The following is a 17,130-nucleotide window of genomic DNA, read 5'->3' as shown; positions in this document are numbered from 1 at the left end:
AAAGTATTATTAATGAATTAAGATTTGATTAAACCACTTGATTAAAGGAAACTTAAATAGATTAGCCATCCATTTATATAAGGGAAAATTGACAAAATAACCCCCAATTTTCGAAAATAAGCCAAAACGTCTTCAGCTCATAAACACGCCATTTTAACCTTTAACTTCTAGTCAAACACGAATAAATCTCGTACTTCGTTGACCAAGCCATTTCAGTCTCGTCAAAAGTCAACCTTTTTATGATGTTAGTTATATTTAACGGTTGGCTTTTAATGAGATCAAAATGGTTTGGTTAACGAAAGTATGAGATTTTTTTTTTCCAATTTGAAATTTGAGGATTAAAATTTCTTACTTAAAATTTTATTAATCAAGTATTGTTGTTTTTTTATTACAATAAGATTATAATTTTTTGTGTCGATTGTAATCACGAACTTAATAAAATATGTTCAAATAAACTTATTTATAATATTAAAAAAAAATGAATTAAAAACTCAAATTTGTAATAATTAAAAGATGAAGCAAGTGAGAAAGGCGGAAGACGAGTTCGTGAAAGGGATCTTCGGTTGACTACGGCAACAGTTTCTATACATCAGCCGGTGGAGATCCCTTTTACGCACTTCACCTTCCTCTTTTTCACTTGTTTCATCTTTTATCGATTATATGTGATCATACTTTTAATAACAACGTGTTTAGGGTTGCCTTTAAAAAAACAACGTGTTTAGGGTTTTACATTTAACTTTTATGTTTTTATTCTTAAAATTGTTTTGAACATAAGCACTTAATTATTTTATGTTATATCTGAATTTACATTATAATTGTATTTTTAATTAATCTTTTTTTGTTAAACAATTTTAGTGTTTAATTTATTTAAAAAATATTATATTTAAACTTATTTGAGAATATTTATTAAGTTAGCCATTCTAATCGATAAGAAAAATTACAATTTTTGTTGTCACAAAAAAAAAAAAAACAACAATTTTTAATTAAGATATTTTTTAATGGACAACTTTAATCCTCAACTTTTAAATTGGAACAAAAAAAATCTTATATTTGTGTTGATCAAGCCATTTTGATCTCATTAAAAATCAACCGTTAAATATAACTAACGGTACTAAATAGTTGACTTTTGACGAGATTGAAATGGCTTGGTCAACGAAAGTATGATATTTATTCATGTTTGACTAGAAGTTAAAAGTTAAAATGGCGTGTTTGAGAGTTGAAGATTTTTTTGGCTTATTTTCGAAAGTTGGGGGTTATTTTGTCAATTTTCCCTTATATAAATGGATGGCTAATCTATTTAAGTTTCCTTAAATCAAGTGGTTTAATCAAATCTTAATTCATTAATAATACTTTTCTATTGGAAGATTTTTGGATTTGAGTCATAATAATGTCTTAATTGGAGAAAAGTTTAAAAGAAAATCTTCAGGTGTGACTTTTTATTAGAAAAAAATGTGGAGTATAGATAAAACCACTAAAACATTAACTATAGGGCTTAATTATAAGAGATATAGTTTAATAGTTATTGGTTGTTTTCATCATAAATTCTCCAAATTTATAAATATAAAAATAAATTAATAATAGTAAAATTAACAGTAACTGAGTTTAAATATTCGCCGTAAAATTAACAGTAACTGAGTTAACAGTAATTGAATTATTGGGCCGTAAAATTAGCATATTTAATGGGCCTAACTTTCCATCCTAATATGCTAATTTTACGGTCGAATAATTCAATGAGCCGAACGCTAATTACAATTTACAAGTTTGCCACTTTCGCTAGTCCCTCCCCCAAAACCTTGACGCCGGAGACACTGCGAGAGACGAACCGGAGGAAAATGTTGAGGTACGCCGGGAATCTCAAATTCAATCGGATATCATCAATCCTAAACGATCACGTTTCTCATTTCCCCTCACCCGCATTGGAACACTCATCCCGAGCTCAGATCACGATCATCATCTGCTTCTCATCTTCTAAAAGCACGAAATCCACAATCACAAAGACAGAAGATTCAAAGATAAGTGCTTTTGCTTGTTAGGAGAAGTTTTTTAGATCTTAGGGATAATTTCAAACGCATTTGCTGATCCTCCAATGTGGCCTAGTGAGGGTAAAAGTGTGTCCTTTCCTTTGTGTGCTTAGTGATCTCTTCTATGATCTTATGGATGCTTTCAGAAGCATGATGCACGATGATATGATGGTGGGTGCATTCTCACATTCAACGGCAGTAGGGAAACTACGTAAAGACTTGCCAGATGTTCCATCCGATGCTCGTCAGGAATTCCCTCGTTATAGTTTAGATGAAGCAGAAGCTGTTTGCTATTACTACCTTCGGTGAGTTACACGAAACAGTTTTTTTTATGCATTTACGAGATAATTTATAATACTACTCAACTGTCTAATCCTCTAGATATCATTAAGCGTTTATCTGCTCGAGTGACAATGAACCGACCCTAAAGCGGATACTGATAATGTCATGAACGCCCTCTATACGCTTTTGGTGCAGGCAAAGACTAGTTAGGCGTGAAGTATTCTCAGAAGAAAACTGGAAGAAGATATACTATTTGGCTAATGGAAATGGGGCAGAGATGCGTTGGTTAGTCCCTTTCATGCGTTGAGAAACAACCACATGAACAAATTGTTTTGTTGATTACATTTATGTGGCCTTTTGCTGATGTTTCAAGTTATCCCATTTGTTTGGGGAAATAAACTCTTCTTGTTTTTTTTTTTTTTGAGTTTGTTAGTTTAGGTTTTGTTGTCTGTTCGGACCTAAAATTATTTCACAATAAATTCAGTCTCTTATCATTTTTCACAAATTTACAATGTAAATGCATAACAATAAAACTGTGCAACGCTGGATTATAGAAAATATAATATATACAAAATGTAAAACGGCAAAATGATTTAAAAAAAAAAAAATTGTTGTTGAAAGATTACTGAATTAAAAAGATAAGAGTTAGAGCTTGCTTGTGTTGCTCTCTTCATAAATTGCAACTCATAATTAAAAAGATTGCTGAATTGCGTATTAATTCCACGGAGAACAAGTTAGAGCTCGTGTTGCTCTCTTGATGGAAGAATGGTTAACATAGATGAATAAATGAAAACAATCGAGTTACGGAAGCACACCAAAGTGAATTTTGTTTTCTCACAGAACAAAAGATTTTTGAACATAACATATAACATATAACATTCAGTACACAAGTACTATCGAAAACAAATTTACTTAAAAGAGCTATACAAAGAGGAACAACACAATTAGCTCATCTTAGGAATATGAAACCATATCCACTATCATCACCATCATCCTAACCGTAATAACTCCGAAGACCAAAAAAAAAATGAATTTAAAAAAGAATAGTGAAGGAAAGAAGTTTTCATGACCAACCAAACCAACCAACCACCAAACGGACGTACCAGAAAGAACCACATTTTTCAAGATTCATGAATACTTAATGAACCCAAACTCTGATGTTGATGATGACGAATGATAGTGGACTTAAACCGGTATTGCATCAACGTTCGATGAGTCTTCACATCTCAATACGATTCCTTCAAGGCTTGTTGGGAACGTGCATCTACTCCATTGCCAACCAGCTGTAATTGGCTCAGATGATGGCACTATCATTAACACATTATCATTTCTATGCACCACTCCAATCACACTGACTGTGCTTCCTTCTTTTATATACCTGATAATGAAACCCAACAAAGAGAGATTCATAATCGTAGCTTCTATTAATACTTTTGTTTATGAAAAAGGTGTATTTGTTACCCTTCTTTGAGTCGCATTATTCGATCATCGCTTGATAGATTCTTCTGCCTTAACCACCGAACAAAATCTGGAGACGCTTTCTCACTTCCGTGCTTATAATCGATGACAACAGAATCATCTACAACAGGTGTTACCTTTGCACCATTTCCGGTTTTGACTAAAGCTCTTAGCCCAGATTGGAAATCTGATATGTAGAAGTCCACCACATGTCTCTGCCACATCATGGTATAACTTTATTAAGGAAGTGTTTTGATTTTGATGGGATTGAGGCAGATAGTATAACATTGGGGAATCACTAACCTCTGATGATCTCAGTCCCCATGTGAAGCAACGATGTGAAGAATTGGCTGGTTTCGAACCCCATCCACGATACTCATATAGACATGTGGATGTGTACACACATCTGGGAACTCTTTGAAAGGATGACTCAAGCGGCACATTTCCACAAGTAACCACCTTCAAATAAAATAAAAAGTGAATCAAGATCATAAACATAGCAAACCATGACTAAAGATGCATTCAATAGCTAATGTCATTCTTCAACTAACTACTTACCCCAGTGACCTTCACGAACTGACCATTTTTGGCAGTTCGAAGGTCAGCATCAGGATAACGAGCAATAAAATCCGTGATACCACGTCTCCCCCAACAACTATTCCAAACAAAAAGCGCAGCAACAACTGTAAAGAAGACCGCCACAACGATGAGGAGCATCGGATTGTGAACAGCACCAAGAATGAAGCCTCCGGCAAGAAACCCCATTATAAAAATAAGAACAACCAGCCACAACACAGACTTCGGGAAGCTCTTCAAACTGGAGAAGTCATCTTGCGAACCAAGGGTAGTCACCGCCTGGTTGTGGACAACAGACGCCATATGCGTCTTCAACGAACCAGAAGAGTCTAAAGGACCAGAAACCTTCCTGGGAGCACCAGACGAGTTCAAAGGCCCTGACGTTATCAGACCTGTAGCCGGAAGAACAGGAATAGGACCAGAATGCTGCCGCGTCACGCCACCAGACTGCGGTCCAGACGATTTCTTCAGAGGCTCTCCGTGCTTGGACAAAGGTCCGGAGTTCGTTTTCTTCATGGAAACAGACCCAGCAGAAGAGGCCAAAGACCCAGACATCCGACCGGTAGCGTTAGGAGCGCCTGGACCTGACTGAGCATTCCCGGCGAACGAGCCGGACCTGGAAGGAGCGCCGGGGATTGGACCAGACTTCCTCGACTTAGTCCCATCCGTTGGAATAAACATCTTCCCCAACTCTCCGGATTTCTTGATATCTCCACCAGTGTAAGGCATGGCTGTTGAACTCATCGTTGGAGGCCTCTCTTTGGGCTGCTCAGGCCGACCAGACACAAACAGCCCGTTGCCGAGCTGGTGAGATGGGTATCTCGAACCCATTTCGGTTACTTAAAGGAGGAGAAAACCAGAGTAAAGTTGGGTCAAATAAGAACTCCAAATCCTACAGAAAATAAATAAGTGAGAAATGAACCAAAAGCATTACACACATAAAAAAACATTATAATAAAACGAAAACAGAGCGTCAGATTCGTGAAAGGCTAAACAATGAGCTAATACAACAATGGAAAAATACAAAAAAGGAGAAAAAAAGCTAGCTAGCAGCCAGAAGAGAGTTAATGAGAAATCTGATGATCACTGGACCACTCAGATCCCTAACTGTCTACAAAACCTATGTATCTCAGATTTCGAAATCAGGTTAATCTAGATCACGAAACCCTAAACATACAGCTGAAGAAAACGATCAGTCAAAGAGAAATCGAATTCGAGGAGAATTGATGAGGATCGAAGGAGTGGATTCGTACCTTAAGAGAGAGAGTGTGTAAGTTTCTCGGGAAAATGTAGTCAACGACGAGAAAGATTAGTTGCTATTCTGGGAGTGACAGTAGAAGAAGAAGAAGACGAAAACGGAAGGGATACTGAGGAAGCTGATGAGATCCGGTGAGCTCTCTCTTCTCCGTCGTGTTGTGGATCTCGATCTCTCTCTCTCTCTCTGAGCTGTAACAGCTGATGAGTTGTCTCAGTCTTCTCTCTCTCTTGTTTCCTTTCTCTCTCTAAAAGGGCTAAGATTTTTTTTTAATTTTGTCCACCAAACTGAGCTAAGGAAGAAGAAGGGACACTCGTCTGTTTTTTTTTCCTCTAAATTTGAAAATAATGTTTTTCAGTGTCGACATTTTTTAAAATTGTATTTTATCATTATTAAACTTGATTTAATCATTTGGTATAAATACGTAACATGTCTATGTAATCGTCTTTCCACCTAATCTTGGTAAAGTTAGTTGGTCTTTCTTTTCTTTTTTTTTTAACACTGAAAATCCATCTTCTAAAAATCGGCCGCCTAGCCGATTAGGCGTTACGCGTCACTCTTCCGTCCCGATTTATGCTAAATCGGTTTAAAAAATCGGATATCCGTTTTTTTCCGCCTAGACCGCTTAAATGACCGACTAGCCGCCTAATCTATTTTTTTATTTTTTATTTTTATTTTATTTTTAATAATATTTTTATTTGTTTATTTGATCTAAAATTTTATAAATATTATTTATATTCATAATTTTGATGAAAATTACACTATATTAAGTTTATATATTCTATTTGTGTGTTTTATACAATCTTAAACATGAAAATGTATTAATGTTATACACAATTAAAGATTAACATGTTTTATAACATAATAAACCATCTAAAAATTCTGCCCCGCATAATTTACGATTAATCCCCGATTTTCTCTTTAGGCGCTAAGCCCAACCCGACCGCCCGACTAGCGCCTAGCGCATTCCCGAACATGGCTGAAAATAAACATAACATCTTGTGTTTTGGTTCCATAAGCGGATACCATAAGGAAAAACCAGCACCAAAGCAGAAAAGAGACCAAAATAAAGGATGCCACTAGGCATCATAAAGAGAAGGGTATGGAAAAGTTGATGACAGAACCATAGAGATCAGCTGCTACAGACTCTAGGTAATAACCAAAGCCTTGATCTTATTGGCTTTGACCTTCAAGTATGAGCAAGGATTGGAGCCAAGCCGGGCCTTGGGATGCAATGTAAGACTGGTACATGCGCCCTGTTGTAACCGACTTTGCAATCAGGTTAGAAGCCTCATTGCGTTCCTCCACAACATGGTCCAGTCTCAAGAACTCAATATGTTCCAGCAGGGCGTTTATCTGGGCAATGATCCAGTTGAAGTTTGGAGAAGACCTTGGAGATAACAAAACTTCTCTTATCTCTCTTGCAGAAGCTTCAAAGATAATGTTATTCTACCTCATGTTTTTCATGCTCTCAACGGCCCAGAATAATGCTCTTAAACTAGCTTCATGTTTGGACCTTACTGCGGAGTACGATCTCCTGCTATGTGAGATAGTATTGCCTTGTGAGTCTCTGAGGATCTACGACACACCACATTTGCTTTGCGCATTGATCCAGGAGGTCCCCAAGTTGCATTTGAAAGCACCCATTGGCGGTTTACTCCAAGCTTTGGCACTTGAAACATGTTCTGTTTCAGCTTGAGGAGAGTTAGTTGCGATCCAAATCTCTGCTTCATCAAAGGCCAAAGTAACTATTTACCTTGGTGGTACTACAGTGGCTTTGAAAGTATGAGAGTTCCTAGCCTTCCATATCTGCCATAGGAGCCAAGGTATAGCCTGGCGGATCTTCTGCTCTAGTCTGTTGTCGTTCATGACAAAGATGAGGTGGAACATATTCAAAAATACTGAGTTCCTTGAAAATCCTGCAGGAGGGAAAAGGACATTTGACAATTCCCAAGTTTAGCGAGCTTTGTCACAGTAGAAAAGTACATGGCATATGGACTCGCTAGCAGCACCACAGCCGAGGCAGGTAGCATCAATTGGGATTCCTCGGGTTTGAGCCTTTCTTTAACTGCCAAAGCACCGGCTAAAAACCTCCATATGAAATGCTTGATCTTGGGAGGAGCTTTGATTTTCCATATGTTACTCCATAGTTTTTTCTCAATCGGTGGCAGAGCTTGATTATTCTGATTATGGAATTCCAGCAAGACATCTGTGAATTGATAACCACTGCGGGTGCTATAAGTACCATCCTTTGGTCTTTCTTTTCTATAAGATCAATCTACATATTACCAATTCTGCAGCAAACGTTCTCGAGGGCCATAAGTGATCAAATATGTTCAAATAATATGCATTTTTTTATTAAATATATACATAATTTCCAAACTGTATTGAGTTTGTTCAGCAGTATTTTTTCATATAATTTTTGTGTTTTATTTTTTTTTAAATCTCTTAATACAATTCATTTACGTGTGTGTGTTTAATATGCACATGCTAATAATATCAGTTTGGTAACTGGATTTGTTAATGTTTCGTTTTCTTTGCTACTTACGTCTAAATGATTTTGCTAATTTGGCTTTGCCGATTTTGTTAATTATTGGAAGCTTTTCTTTTAAGCAAAGTAAAATTCAAAAAAAAAAAAATGATTGGTCACATCGACTGGTTAGTCAATCTATTTACCCGTAAATCAAGCTCTGTCGATCCAATAGTTTACATCACCTATTTTCAATCAGCATTTATTCTTTATGAGCATTTTTTTTCAGAACATGTGATTTCATTCATTAGTATGCATTATGCGAAAACCTTGACTAGCGAAAGACACGTAATAGCTAATAATGCAACTCATTTATAATGATTGAATCAAGCCGAGAAAAACATATACATAGAGATAGATAATTTAAATTACGAAATAACGTAGGAAATATAAAGTGCAGTTTTGAATCTGGCTATTAATATAAAGAAAAATAGATAGGAATGAGATCACAAACAAAGGTGGTTACTAGTCTTGATGCTTTGTAGAATGTAGTTTATCTAATCAAATTAAAATGTTTTATGCCGACAGATACCCCTTTGAATTTGTGGCTGGAAGGATTGGCAGCGTTCTGGTTTCTCATGTGCGTTTGGATCTCGAGTAGCAGCAGATATGGAACTGAATACTGTGGATGGCTTTCATGGCACGGAGGTTCGCATATTAGAGCATCTCCAATGGTGTTACCCACCATTGGAGTCCTTAGCCATATTTTAATATTTTTTTTTCTTTTCTGAATAGTTAAGGACTTTGATCCTAATTATATGTCCAATGGTGTTACTACTATGAAGTCCTTATAATTTATTTTTTTTTTTTAAGAAATTAAAAATTATGAAAGTTGCAAAACATTAAAATTGAAAATTCATTTATTGAATGATTAAATGCAAACATACAATAATTATTCATCTTCATCATTACCAAACTTGTTTCAAATATTTTCTACCAAATCATTTTTCAATCGTTCATGTAACTGCCTATCACGAAGATGAGTCCGTATAAGAAGCATATTAGCGAGATTTGGAGGCATCTCGGAAGTATTGGGTGCATCCACATTCGAACTTCTGGTCGAGGTTCCTTCTTCAAATTCAGATGTATCATACTGAGTGTATCCATTGCGTTCATTTTCTACTATCATATTGTGAAGTATGATACATGTTCGCATAACCATCCCTATCTGTTTCTTGTCCCACAAAATAGCCGGGTTTTTCACTATTGCAAATCGAGATTGCAATACTCCAAAAGCCCGCTCCACATCTTTTCGGGTTGATTCTTGAACTTTAGCAAATAACTCTGCTTTAGGACCTTGAGGAAGTGAGATAGATTGGATAAATGTTGACCATTTTGGATATATACCGTCAGTGAGGTAGTACGCCATATCATATTGGTGTCCGTTGACCACGTATTGTACCCTTGGAGCTCGACCTTGTAAAATGTCATCAAAAATAGGTGACCGATCGAGGACGTTAATATCGTTTAAGGTACCTGGTGGACCAAAAAAAACGTGCCATATCCAAAGATCTTGTGAAGCGACAGCCTCCAAGACAATTGTCGGCTTTCCTGATCCACGTGTGTACTGTCCTTTCCAAGCAGTTGGGCAATTTTTCCACTCCCAATGCATACAATCGATGCTTCCAACCATTCCAGGAAAGCCACGTATTTCTCCAATGTCGAGTAGTCGTTGAAGATCTTCTGTAGTGGGTCTTCGTAAATACTCTTCTCCAAATAATTGTATTACGCTTTCTGTAAAATTAGTTAAACACGAAAGTGTTGTGCTTTCACCAAGTCGGAGATATTCATCTGTGGCGTCCGCCGTGCAGCTATAAGCAAGCATACGAATAGCTGCCGTACACTTTTGTAGTGGAGATAGACCTAACCGTCCGACAGCATCTCTTCTTTGCTGAAAAAATGTAACATTTTCGGAGAGGCGATTGACAATACGCAAGAATACTTCCTTGTTCATGCGGAAACGGCGTCTGAAAAAATGAGCCGGAAATGTGGAATCTTCACGGAAGTAATCATTCCATAGACGGTTGTGGCCCTCTTCGCGGTTTCGTTCGACATATGCACGTTTCTTCGGTTTGACTGTTCGATTTTCGACGATGTTGTTGAATGTATCCTCAATATATTCATCGACCGCCTCATCCAAAACCGCATATAATCTTCGATCTACTTCATCTCCCATATTTCACTATCCTTTCTTAAATCTACAAAAGAAAGTTTGTTAAAACCAAAACCATAGTTGTGCGTACGAATAGTTGGACCATTATATCAACCTTATATATCAGAATCATCTAATTCTAGGTTGTCAATCAATCATTGTATCAACCTTATACAATATCAAATATTCGATGGTGGATTGAAGCCTACTAAAGATTTGAATTGGTATTTTGAGAAGCAACACAAAACTCTACTATCATACTGGCAACACAAACCAGTGACCATACCTGCCGTGAGCATACAAATATGAAGGGAAGGGTTGATGAAACGCAGATACTCGAAATTAAAATTTCATCATAACAAGTTTTTAGTACAAGAAGAGCAAATGAGATAGCTCTTCGCCGAGTCTACAACCAGACTTATAAATACAAAGCTAATAAACAGACAAAGTACCCGTGACTAGGTTCACATGGAAAAATAAGAGAAAAAAACAAGCATCCCGTGAATACATAAGGAAGAGACAGCAGCTTTTGTCTTCGTCAGGCACATGGTCTTGTACATCACCTGAAATAGAGAAAATGAGATGATTAAACATAGTGAAACGAACAGCAAATGTGTACTAAAGTTAGAGCTAACAATCATCACATCATTTCAGACATAAGTTTCATTTTCAGAGCTAATTCCATGTCATCTAGTGGCTCAGTCTTTGCAAGTAAACTCTCTAGCACATTCTGTCTAGAGATTTGTTTTTTGAGCGCCAACAGTCCTTCTATCTTTTCCAATTCTTCTTCTTTTCCAATTCTTCTTCTTTTCCACCTTTCTTCTTCTTGCTACCAGCCTTAGCTGCCTTAACTCCTATGGGTCTTTCTTCTGGCTCCGCGAATGACCCTTGAGCATCAGAAGCAACTGCTTTGCGCTTCTCCCGACCGCTCTCCTTCTCGAGATAGGTGGAGCACCATTTCACATCATGTCGAAGCTCCCTCCACGCATGTTCCAAGTTGAACTTACTGCCGTGGTCATTGTAGAAGATATCCAAAGCAGCCTTCATCACATCGTTGTCATTTTGCCCGCTCCTCTGCTCCCTCAATGCCATCTCGTAGCAGCCCGAAAATTTACACACCAAATCATTGATCCTAGCCCATCTTTGCTTGCATTGCCCAAGTTCTCTTGGGATTGTCCCAACCAGCTGAGGACTGCAGTTGTAGTACTGTACAATCCTCTGCCAGAACTTACCAGCTTTTTGTTCATTCCCGACTATAGGGTCTTTGCTGGTGTTGAGCCAAGCACCAATGAGGATTATATCCTCCTTTGGTGTCCATTTCTTCCTCTCTTTGACAGTAGACTCATCGGAACATTGGCTGTTAAAGCAAAGGGGTTCCGATGAGTCAAGCTCAACACACCCTTGGCTAGCTAAAAGGTTTACAAAGCAAGTGGAGTTTTCCATTTTCGGATTTCACTCTGTGTTTCTCTTGTAGAAACGCAGAAGATTAAATAGGGATCTTTAGTTCAACTCTATTTAATCCTAGTAGGAAACTGTCCTATCATAACAGCTAGAGAGTGAGTTAATGAAGTTTTCGTTTGAAAGCGAGATTTAATGAAGCAGTATGGATATTATTTGCTAACTGTCCTATCATAACAGCTAGAGAGTGAGTTAATGAAGTTTTCGTTTGAAAGCGAGATTTAATGAAGCAGTATGGATATTATTTGCAAACTCCTACTAATTTCACACGAGGCAGAGATGAAGGATAATTTAATCCACTAACCTCACAGGGCTCTCTCGAATTCAGCCACACGCATAAGCAGCATTCTCACCTCGTCCTGCAGCATTCTCACCTCGTCCTGAACATACATCATACAGTTATTACAGAACTATAGTCCTACCCACATATAAGTAAAGTCCTAAAGACATAACAGATCACTCATCACTCACCTTAACTGCCTGGCACTCTCTCAGAAGCTTCGCCTGCTCGTGATACCGTTCTTTGAGCCTCTCAACTTCTTCATGAATAGCCGTAACCCATGGTTGCCTGAAATGCAGCCCATCATTCTGCAAAAAAAGATAAACATTTGTCAGAATATGAACCATAAAAATAACCAGATTAATTACAGTACATACCTCAAAGTCTTTGCAGATAAAGTATCTTTTTCCCGGGAGGTAGTCGTACGTATCATCTTCATCAACGGTTTCTTTCGTGATTGATCCACAGGGGCAAATTTTGGGAATCCCCTGTTGCGCATTTGCAACAAAATCGATCATGTTGTAGTACTCTTTTTGTGCTTTCTTATCGCGAAGTTCTTCCTCCATTTCAAAACCTGCAAGGAAAATCATGTTATCAGATTCATAATTAGCTATAAGGATAGCTTAACACAAATGGTTTCGACTATCCCGAACCCGTAATCGATTTACAAATCAATCTCGAACCGTAAAATTATTTATAACTCTTCACGGAACGTAAATCAATCCAGAAGTCAATCCCAACTCAATTTCAAACCCTATATCTATTAAAACCATACGATAGAACTCTCAAACAACAAAGAACCGATTCGAGATGCAGAAAATAACAAACCTAGACGAAAACCGTAAATCGAAAAAAATCCCCAATTCGATTTGAAACCTAAAATCGATTTTTACCACACGATAGAACCCTAGAACTGACTAATCAACATGCATCAACACCTAATCCAAAAATATTGAGTTAAGAGCACGCGATTTACCTTCACCGTTTCACGATCTCTGAATCGCCTTTCGCCTTCGGGAGAGTTTTTTTTTCGAGACGGAGAAAGAGAATGAATGTTTTTTTCCACATACGAAACACAACCCCTACCACGACCACTCCCGCCTTGCCACGTGATTAAGGATTTGATCCTTAAACCCCTTAGTTTAGGATCAATCCTTCGGTTACGACATTTTAAAATTATTTTTTTAATTGCTTTTACCTAAGTTATCGCGCTTAGGATTCATCACGAACCCGCGTTGCGGGTGCTCTTAGTGTTATCCACTGTAAGAGCTAATCACTCTGCTCCTGATGGGAACAATCAAAGTCGGATTGGTTTTGTTGAGATGTTAGACGCATGAATCTTATTGCTCTCTCACAAGAGCCAAACTTTCCCTTTGGGTTTTGGGGTAACACACGAACCTTGCAAAGAGACCATTGTCCCCAAGTTCAACTGGAAGCAGTCACACAAGACCGCCTAAAAAGCGAACAAATGTATAAAATTAAAATCTCATTACATACACCTCTTCATATATAACCGAGGTTCTGTCTCAAATGCTCGTATGTCTGAAAGCTGAAACCTTTCAACTAAACTCTTAACTACAAACTCAAAAAAAACCAGTAGAAAAACTGAAGCCGCCGATATTCCTTTCTATCATTTTAAGAAGCCGATGACGGATCTGTCCCACTCTTAACGGCGGACCAAACCTGACCGATGCCTCTGGTAACGTGAGGCCAGACGGCGTTAATCCCGTTAAGTGCTGCACCAGAAGCTAAACCCAACACGAAAGTCTCAACGTATCCAGGCTTCGTCTCCAGCTTAGCGTCCACGAGGGCGAGCCTTCCGTTAACGGCGTCGATTTTCCTCGCGTCGGTTAAAAGCTTGTCTTTGCTGGAGGCGTTGTTCTTGGAAGACGAAACGACGCGGACGAGCGCGTTTTGTAAGTCTTCGATGACCTTAACCGATGCTTCGGCTGGTTCGAGGCCTCGTTTCTGGTAGTGAGAGATTAGCTCCGTTGCAGTTGGGATTTTCTTGGGTTTCTGCTTTGCTCGGGTTTGGTTTTGTTCTGCTTTGGTTTCCTCCGCCGCGTTCGGTGTGGCCGGTTGCTTCATTTTCTTCGCTCCGAGGTGGAGATGGAGATGAAAAGATAGAAGATAGGAAAAATATACTATCAACTTTGGGTAATATTTTCTTCGTGGACCTTTTGTTGGGCTTGGGCTCAAAAATATTATTAAATAATAAGTTTCTTAACAAATGATTAGCTAGCCTGATTTTGCCTAATGCTATGGTTTTCGGCTTTCGCCACTGTTTTTAAAACCGGAACGATCCGATGATTGAACCGGATTCAACCATGAACCAGTTATATAAGCGGGTTGGATCTAATAATTGGTTCGATCAAGAACTGGTTATATAATCGGATTGGACCTCAGAATTATTAAACTTATAAAAATCATTAGAATTATCAAAAATATGTAAACAATCCATATAAACATAAAAAATATTATATTGAAATGTTTTATGTTTTATTTTAATTATGTATTATATTTACTAACATAACTTTTAAATATATACAATAAAAATATATTAAATTAGATTATTGAACCAAATTTGACCCGAACCCAGTTTGACCTGATCGAACTATATTGAATCGTGATCCAAAAATTATCTGGTTTAACTTTCGGTCCGGTTTTAAAAACAATGGGTTTCTCCTTATCCTTATGTTTAATGGTTTTGTTTCCTTGCATTCTCTGAAAAAAAATATGTTAGTGTTGTCTGAAACGGGGAGGAGAGGTTTCTCTCTCCTTTTGCTCTATCATCTCTCTAAACCTGACAGAGAGGAAGGATTGAGATGAAACCTCTACCGGAGTTTCTAACAATCTCATCTCCGGTCAGTAAGTTTAATTCTGGGAAACGGTGATTCTCTTTACACCGCTATCGCCAGCTTTTGTTTCCGGGAAACAGTGGTTCTAACAGCACCGGTTTCGCCGGCTTTCGTCTCCGAGAAAGTGGTGGCTCTGATAACACCGTTCTTTCGCCGGCTTCTTCTCCGGTTTGATCCGAAATCAAGTTCTCGATCTACGCTTTTGGTCTTCCTTTGTCCAATCGACTCTCGATCTGAAAATCTGTGTTGATTTTTTGGATCGATCGAAGATGATTGATGTATTCTTCAAAGCATAGATTGATGGTTTGAGATCTATAGTTTTCATCAGTTTTGGGCTCCAAGGTGGAGTTGGGTCGCGCTTTTGCTCTGACTCCGGCGGAAGCTATTGTAGACTTCCGGTGGATGTCCGATTATTGCGGTGACGGAGGTTGCATGCCGGTGAAGGGGTGGGGCTTCGATCTTAGGACACGTGCCCCTCTGATGGTAATTCGGTCAAGACGTGGCGGCCTGGTGACGCGTGTCCCTTGCAGTGAGGATTTCAACACGTGTCTTGTTCACGCAACACGCGGGCATGAAGAGGCGCCTTCTGGGTTTAGGATGATGGGCTTAGGGTCCAAAAGGTTTACGGTTTGGTTAGCCCTAGTGTGTTTGGACTTTATGTTTGTATCATTGTTACGTTTTTGGGCTTAGTCCTATAGACTTTGTCCCTTTAATAAATTTTAGATGGAAAAAAAAAAGTGTTGTCTGAAATTTTGATACCACACAGTTTTAACTGACATTGACATTCAAAACCATCACTTTAGACACATGCCTTTTATCTGCGTTGTCTGTTAGTTACCAAACTAAATTAGAATTCGAATTCCAAGACATGTGATTCTGTGTCAAGAAAGGCTCCAAATATTTCAACGGATTCCCAAGTCCTACCACTTGACTACCGCCATAGGGACACTTTAAACACATCTTTCAACTTGACGTAAAGGAAGCTTCTATGTTTTGTGAATAATCTTCACATTGCTTAGTCAAAAGCTTTTAGAGTTGAAAATACTTTTCTCAGTAGTTTATAAAAACCTCTTTAGAGTTTGGAAATGTTCTTTTCCGTACTATAAAGCTCGTATAAAATTTCTTTCTTATTAAATCATCATAAAATTACTGAATACAATTATAAGTCTAGAAGACTATTTATATGAAAACACAAAAGCCATAAAACCCTAATCCTAATTAAAATAAAAAAAAACTATTAAAACCTTAAAACAATAAAAGTAATTATCTTTTTAATTAATAATATTTATATTTAAAATATATCCAAATTTCATGACTACCCGAAAAATGAAGTTACTCTTCTCTTGCAATAAACAAGCTATAAAAATTTCATGACTTAGAGCATGATTAACGCTAGGGGACGTGGGTTCTTAGATTTTTTTTTTGTCTGAATGAAAAAAAAAATTAAAAACAGATCAATTGCGGGCCGCCACGTGCCAGTGAGACCCGCGAACAATACAAAAACTCCATCAAACTCACCTCTTGCAGAAGAGAAAAAAAAGGTGGGTTTTAGTTTTTTGTGGAGTCCACACCTTTTAAAACCCCTTAAAAATCTGGATTCAAAGTGCTCTTACTTTACAGTAACCATAACGCCAACATTAAAATATCTAATAGAAGGTTCTCACCATATTTATATTAGTTTTATTATACCCAAACAGGCTGAATATCTTGACAGTCTAGCTGAGAGTTTTGACTAGGCATGTCCAAATAGTAAAACCGAATCATACCGAACCAAACGAAATAGACAATATGGTATGATTTTTGTATATACCATATAAACCGAATGGATATAATTTTATAAAAACCGTAGGATTTGGATATAGTTTGGTTTATAACTGATTAAACCGAATAAACCGAACAAAACCGATCAAAAGTAAAAACATGTAAATATGTACATATTTTATAACGTCACATGAAAAATATATTTGTTATATAAATTATTCTTTTGTTAATAATTGTTACTATATTTTATAGTAATAAAGAATCATAATTTGAAAAACACTTAAAATATAATTAAATAATAATTTATCATAACTGGGACTTTTTATTTTTTTAGTCTTCTTATTTTAATCATTTTGTTTTCTTTTATCATTGATTAAATTGAAGTTAAGATTATAAATTTGATGGATAATAACTAGAAAAAATTCTTTACAATTTTTTTCTTATTTATAAACGAACAGAATTTCACTCGATGAATCATGACTTTGTTGAACGCTGAATA

General features: G+C 37.3%; 4 protein-coding genes across 5 annotated transcripts; all 4 read right to left on the bottom strand.

The window, feature by feature from the left end:
- Positions 1-3,150: 3,150 nt before the first annotated feature.
- LOC106415944 (uncharacterized membrane protein At1g16860) lies at positions 3,151-5,941 on the bottom strand. The gene is made up of 5 exons (XM_013856756.3): positions 5,591-5,941; positions 4,320-5,229; positions 4,065-4,220; positions 3,765-3,976; positions 3,151-3,681 (listed from the first exon to the last, which is right to left on the bottom strand). The coding sequence occupies exons 2-5, from the start codon at positions 5,166-5,168 to the stop codon at positions 3,489-3,491; spliced, it is 1,410 nt and encodes a 469-aa protein (XP_013712210.2). The 5' UTR covers positions 5,169-5,229; positions 5,591-5,941; the 3' UTR covers positions 3,151-3,488.
- Positions 5,942-11,128: 5,187 nt separating this feature from the next.
- Positions 11,129-11,717, bottom strand: LOC125591959 (glutathione S-transferase T3-like). The gene is made up of 2 exons (XM_048766900.1): positions 11,260-11,717; positions 11,129-11,207 (listed from the first exon to the last, which is right to left on the bottom strand). Exons 1-2 carry the CDS (start codon positions 11,715-11,717, stop codon positions 11,129-11,131), a joined length of 537 nt encoding a protein of 178 aa, XP_048622857.1.
- A 350-nt stretch (positions 11,718-12,067) lies between these two features.
- LOC111199347 lies at positions 12,068-13,201 on the bottom strand. 2 transcript variants are annotated; one of them, XM_048766420.1, is made up of 3 exons: positions 12,989-13,201; positions 12,390-12,586; positions 12,068-12,320 (listed from the first exon to the last, which is right to left on the bottom strand). In XM_048766420.1, the coding sequence occupies exons 2-3, from the start codon at positions 12,576-12,578 to the stop codon at positions 12,189-12,191; spliced, it is 321 nt and encodes a 106-aa protein (XP_048622377.1). In that variant the 5' UTR covers positions 12,579-12,586; positions 12,989-13,201; the 3' UTR covers positions 12,068-12,188. The 2 variants fall into 2 exon arrangements, with proteins under 2 accessions (XP_048622377.1, XP_048622376.1); XM_048766419.1 differs by having other exon boundaries at positions 12,390-13,201.
- Positions 13,202-13,436: 235 nt separating this feature from the next.
- Positions 13,437-14,139, bottom strand: LOC106414050. The gene has a single exon (XM_013854770.3). It carries the CDS (start codon positions 14,098-14,100, stop codon positions 13,648-13,650), a length of 453 nt encoding a protein of 150 aa, XP_013710224.1. The 5' UTR covers positions 14,101-14,139; the 3' UTR covers positions 13,437-13,647.
- Positions 14,140-17,130: the final 2,991 nt, after the last annotated feature.

Source organism: Brassica napus, chromosome C8 (assembly GCF_020379485.1).
Source record: "Brassica napus cultivar Da-Ae chromosome C8, Da-Ae, whole genome shotgun sequence".
Classification (NCBI taxonomy): Eukaryota; Viridiplantae; Streptophyta; class Magnoliopsida; order Brassicales; family Brassicaceae; genus Brassica; species Brassica napus.
This window is presented reverse-complemented; position numbering and strand designations above follow the sequence as displayed.